Source organism: Dromiciops gliroides, chromosome X (assembly GCF_019393635.1).
Source record: "Dromiciops gliroides isolate mDroGli1 chromosome X, mDroGli1.pri, whole genome shotgun sequence".
NCBI classification, from domain to species: domain Eukaryota; kingdom Metazoa; phylum Chordata; class Mammalia; order Microbiotheria; family Microbiotheriidae; genus Dromiciops; species Dromiciops gliroides.
Genome location: NC_057867.1, coordinates 51,119,328 through 51,125,378, shown reverse-complemented (window position 1 = coordinate 51,125,378; position 6,051 = coordinate 51,119,328). Strand labels below are relative to the sequence as shown.

Sequence of the window (6,051 nt, the reverse complement as noted above, 5' to 3'; positions counted from 1 at the left end):
CCCTATAGTCCGACGTGAGCACGTTCTAGCCACCGTGACGTGTGTTTGATTACTTGGTAACGGGACGGGGCGCGTCCGCGAGGGACTAGGGTGGCCCACGGTCCCCTCGCACCTTAGCTCGGAGGGTGCTGCTTGTACTTGGGGTGACTCCGTACCCTTCTAGCCTCCGGGGGCCTTTCCCCCGCTTTCACCCAGCGGGAGGGGGGATCGGGGGGGGCAGGCATCAGTTGGGGTGACTGGGGCGGGGCCGCCTCCTCCCGTGGGCTCGCCCCAGCGCGGGCACAGCACGTCCAGGGCCGGGCGGCGGTGCAGCCGGCAGCGTGTCGCGCCTCCGCGCGCCCCGGCCCCTTCCCCCCACCCTTCGCACGCCGGGACTGGAGCGGCGGGCAGCGAGGTCGAGGCGTCCGGCGCCCCCGAGCCTGCGCAGTGCGAGCCGAGCGCCAGTCGCGGCTCCCGGGACCGAAGATGGCGGACGCCGGCGGTAGCGGCAGCGGCAGCGGGACATCCCTCAGGGGGATGCGAGAACAGTTGGGTGAGGAGAGCCGGCCCCCCCGAGCTGGCTCGGGCCGTGGCCACCTTCCCCGTCCCCCTTCCCCGGGCCGGGCTCCGTGCGGGCGGTGGGCGGGCTGCTGTGGGAGCGCTCTCGGCGCCTGGGAAGAAGCGAGAAGTAACTTTTCCTGCCGTCCCCCGCCCTGTCCTGCCCTCCCGGCCCGGCCTCCCCGGCCCCTTCCCCACCGGGCCACGCCGGGCAGGGCCGCCCGGCTCCGACCGGCCGACGGAGGAACTGACCGCCGGGCCGGGGCAGGACGGGCTGGCTGCCTCGGGCGGGGTCTGCGGAAATGCCCCCTCAACTTGGAGGGAAACTAACGGCCGCCTCCTCCGGGGGCTCTGCTCCGGCCCCAGCCGGTCTGGGGCGGGACTGGGGTGCGGGCGGCCCGGCGTGCGGGACCGTGCGGGCCGCTGCGAGGCCGCCGGCGGATTCCTCTCAAAACCGTTAGAGCGCTGACCGGGAGGCGCAGGGAGGGAGGGAGGAGGAGGAGGAAGCGGGACCGGACGCCGGCTCGCCTTCGGGCTCGGAGGGGATCGCCGGGGAGGGACGGACCCTCCCCACCCTCCTCTCCCTGTTCTCTAAGTTCTCCCAACTTTCCGCCTCTCCTGCAACTTGCCTCCTTTCCCGCCCCAAACTTCCCCCTCCCCCAACTTCCCTTCCCCCATCTTTCGCCCTTCTCTCTCATCCCCAACTTCCCCCCTCCCCTCTAACTTAGCCCCTTCTCTCCCACCCCCAGATTTCCCTATCTCCTAACTTTCATCCTCTCCCCAACTTTCCCCCTCCTCTCCCCAACTTTCCCCCTCCTCTCCCATTCCCCCTTCCAACTTCTCTCCTCTCCTTCCCCCATGTTCCTCCCCTGCTCCCTTCCCCAACATTCTTCCTCTCTCCCACCTTCCCATACTCCCTCTCCCAACGTTCCTTCCCCCCATCCCCCCACCCCCGTTGAAATGGGGGGGGGGAAACCCACACCAAAGATAAAACAACTAGGGTGAGGCAGGTAAGGGATGACTTCAGAGTCCTTTTCCCATTTCAGTGCCTTAAGTTTTGTGGTTGTTTTTTTTTTTTTTAATTTTTGCGGGGCAACGAGGGTTAAGTGACTTGCCCAAGGTCACACAGCTAGTGTCAAGTGTCTGAGGCTGGATTTGAACTCAGGTCCTCCTGAATCCAAGGCCGGTGCTTTATCCATTGCTCCACCTACCTGCCCCAAATCACTTTTGGGGGGGGGGTGAGTGAGGCAGTTGGGGTTAAGTGACTTGCTCAGGGTCACACAGCTAGTAAGTGTCAAATGTCTGAGGCTGGATTTGAACTCAGGTCCTCCTAACTCCACTACACCACCTAGCTGCCCCGAATGCCTTGGTTTTTAACACCCTACTTTAACCTCCCTTCACCTAAATTCCTCAAAAATATTAACCGAAGGAAGGGGGGGGGTGTGTGTTGCGAATCTGGAGTTGAGATTGAAACTATTCTCTGCTCCCCTTAGTTTTTTTTTTGCTGCTGCAGCACATGACTTCTACAAGATGTCATCAATTGAGAGACTTGCAGTACCTATAGGGTGCACCTGAATTTAGCTCGTTAGCCAGATTATCTATGAGGTTCAGCTGCTGAACATTTCCCCACACCTGAAGACTTTTCTAAAATTCTTGTTAATAGGATTTCCACATGTTCTCTACCATAGGCTACTTTGCTTTCCCTAGGTGACTGACTTTGCCCTCAGTGTTCCTTTTATACTGTTGTGATGGCCTGTGATCTCTCTGAGTTTGGGTGACCTGATTGGATGTATTGAAAACCATAGAAGATATTTGCTTTTTTATGTTTAAGAATTTTAATTTGGCCTGTCTAAAGTTTAGTGCAGTTAAGCTGTTAGAATTTGGATTTTGTTTTGCATACACTCTGTGGATAGTATATTCTCCCCAGAAAGAAGAAGTAAAAAGTAGAATGTGTGTCCTGAGAAGACCAAGAAAAGGCATTTTTCTTCAGTATTGTACTTTTGGGTTTGGTCTGTCAGCTTAGAGTTTGTAATAAAGTTTGCTTTATTGATACCCCAGGCTCTCTGACATTGGGGTTGTGTGTGTACCTCAGCCACTTAAATGACATATGGTCAATGTGCTAATAGTTGTCTTGATGATCCCTAAATTTTTTATATTTGATACTTAAAGGAGTTACTGTTTTGTTGTTTTTAAACCATGAGACTATTGTGGACATTAATAATTTTTCAAATAAACCAAAAAAAATAGAGCTACATTGTAAACACATTACTCAAGAGGAAAGTTTTCCTATTACTTCAGCCTGCTTCTGTGCTGGGGATAGATAACATAACCACCTTTCAAAATTATATGAAGTTCTAGCCTAAAGTGAGCTGCCGTTTCTCCCTAATTTTTCTGTCTTTTTGGCTCCTTGTCTCCAACAGGGGAAAATTACTGTTCTTTAAAAGATCTTTTCTAGCAACTTTTGGGCTACTGATGGTAAAAGTAAACAGAAATTTGAGTCATGTGAACAACTTTAAACAGAAGAATGATTTCAGTAGGAATTAGCTGTCTTATGGAATCATGAGTGGAGATCTGGAAGGGACCATTGAGGTTGTCCAGACATCTCATTTTACCCAGGAGGGAACTGAGGTCTGGGGAGTTATAAAATGACTTATCTGAGGTCACATAGGTAGCAAGTAAAAAGTTGGGATTCACATCCAGATTCTCTGACTCCAAGTCTTTGATGTTTTGCATACATACCAATTAAAATGTCGCACTGTGTTTTCATTGGTTCCACTAATTTGATAAAGAATAATAGAAATATATTAAGGATTTCTAATGTTCTTTAACACATTTCCTTTACAAATAATGCCAACAACATTTGAATAACCATTTGTTGAAGGTCTTTTTGACTGTGCTATGTTCTATCTGCATAGGGAAAATGGGGGGGACAAAAAGTTTGGAGCTAGTCTTGGACAGTGAGCATTCCCCTTTTTCTCTCTCCATACAGTTAAAGTCTTGAAGTAAGTTAATTCTATCACTCTTTATATGCCTTTATATGGCAGAAGATCTGTCCATTTTGCAGTTAACAAAGGTCATCTCTTTTAAAAATTGAAGGTCCAGAATAATTTAGCAACACAGACTTTTAAGAGTGTTGTGGGTTTCCAGAACATCAGCACCCTGCATTCTATTGCAGTTTTTCTTTTTTTTGTTTGGTTTGGTTTGGTTTGGTTTGGTGAGGCAGTTGGGGTTAAGTGACTTGCCCAGGGTCACACAGCTAGTAAGTATCAAGTGTGTGAGGTCGGATTTGAACTCAGGTCCTCCTGACTCCAGGGCCGGTGCTCTCCACTGTATCACCTAGCTGCCCCGAAGTGTTTTTCTTACTGTGCAAATCTAATGTTACTGACTCGTTTTATTAGCAGGGTTTGTACTTAGAATTCTTTTCACTGTAATGGGGGAACAATTGCTTTCTTCACATTTTTGCCTCTCCCTTTATGACCAAGGGCAAAATAAATGAACGGGTGAAGGGTAAGGTTTGGCTATGGATAAGAGCCAAACTACCTGGCCCACACAGAGCTGGGGCTCATTACCTTAGGTTTATCTGATAAATTGAGGTAATTAATGGGCCATAGACAATACTGAATGTAATATATAAACATTCCAAAGCCACTTCTAAATGATTTGGGAATTGCTTTTGCTATACTGTGCCTTTCTCTTGTTCAGTACAGAATAAGTATTGGCCAGTAGGGCCGACTTGAATATATCACTTGTAATGGTAAGCTAGGCAGGCAGTCCCTTCCTTTTTGGTGAAATGCATTTTGAAAACCAAGTCAGAAAGTAGGATGGGAAAAAACCAAACCATGGGCTCCAAAGCATATCTCTGATCATCTCACTCCCCATTGCTACCAAATTATGTCCAAATTAAAGCCTGACATTAAGGATCTTTCATCATTTTGACCCCCCAACATACCTTTCGTCAGGATTCTAATAATCCATTTTTAAAAATGTATTTAGCTTTAGAGCTTAATTTTTTCTTTAAAGCTCCTCACCATCTGGTGAAAAAGGTGGTGCAAGTATTAGTTCCTCCATTTTATAGATAAGGAAACTAAAATGTGGTATATAGTTAAATGACTTGTCTATGGTCACATAGCTAGGAAATACCAGGGACAGGTTCTGAACCCCAATGTTTCCACTCAAGCTCAGCCTTCTTCACTATATACTTTGCTTCTCTTAGTCATTCCCCATTCACATGCCATATTCCCTAGCCAAACTCAGCTCACACTCTGGTTGGTGCCTTTGCTTTTGCTATTCCCTACACCTGAAATATCTACTCTCTCCCATCTCTAGTTATCGAAATTTTGTCCATCTTTTAAGGCAGCATCTAAAATATTGTCACCTCCATTGCAGTCTTTCCTCCCATTTCTGTTTTCAGCTTCTTTCTATTGAAGTCTTTGGCTATGTGGTACTTGGAATTATTTTTATTTCTATAGATGTCTTATCTCTTCTATTATTATAAATTCATTGATGGCAGGGCCTGTGACGTCATTTTTTATCTCCCAAAGTATTTTATGTGATAGACGTAATAAGGATGAAACATTACAGTTCTGACTGACTTTTCATCCATGTGAGAATCCCCTTTCCAACCACTCTGGCAAAGAGTTAACCGTTTTTCTGTTTGAACACTTCTAGTGCCTGAAACTCAGTATTTCACAAAGCAGCCCATTCCTTTTTTGAATAACATCAGCTCTGATTAGGTGCTAAATAACTATTTGTTGAATTTCTAGCTACTCCCCTTCCCTCCCTCCCTCTTTCCTTCCTTCCTTCCCTCCTTCCTTTCTTCCTTCCTTCCCTTCTTCCCTCCCTTCTTCCCTCTCCTCCCTCCCTCCCTGCCTCCCTCCTTCCTTCTCTCCTTTCCATCCTTTTTCCTTCCCTCCCTCCCCTCTTTCCTTCCTTCCCTCCTTCCCTCCCTTCCTTTCACCATTAGAAGGCATTCTAGAGCAGAGATTCATAACCTGAGTCCAGAGACACTTTGAGGGGGTGGAGGCAAACAGGTCTGTGAACTTGGATGGGAGAAAACATATCTTTACTTTCACTAATCTCCTTTTTTTTTTTAAGTGAGGCAATTGGGGTTAAGTGACTTGCCCAAGGTCACACAGCTACTAATTGTTAAGTGTCTGAGGCCAGATATGAACTCAGGTACTCCTGACTCCAGGGCCGGTGCTCTATCCACTGCGCCACCTAGCTGCCCCTTTCACTAATCTCTTAACTGAAATTTAGCACTTCCATCAGTTATTAGGCTTCACCAGGCCACCAAAGAAGGGGGAACTGACACAAAAATATTAAGAAACCTTGCTGTAGGGTCATTGGTAAGGTAACAATTACCTTTGATTGAAGTGAATGAATGAATAGGTTTGCCTCAGTGAATAGTGAAATACAGATCTTTTTAGGTGTCATCAAATAAGTGGATTAGCAGAATATTGGGAGAAAAAAGGGGCCTTGACTTCCTTAATAGTATGGTTTTTTTTCTTACTCTTT

The 6,051-nt window shown here is 47.6% G+C and overlaps 1 protein-coding gene across 3 annotated transcripts in view; it reads left to right on the top strand.

Moving 5' to 3' along the window:
- The first annotated feature begins 358 nt into the window (after positions 1-358).
- The window catches only part of MAP7D3 (MAP7 domain containing 3), an 86,139-nt gene continuing 80,446 nt past the window's right edge, over positions 359-6,051 (top strand). For all 3 annotated transcript variants that reach the window (XM_043974474.1, XM_043974473.1, XM_043974472.1), the window contains exon 1: positions 359-532. In XM_043974474.1, the coding sequence (XP_043830409.1) occupies positions 466-532 (67 nt within the window). In that variant the 5' untranslated portion in view covers positions 359-465. The remainder of the gene's footprint in view (positions 533-6,051) is intronic.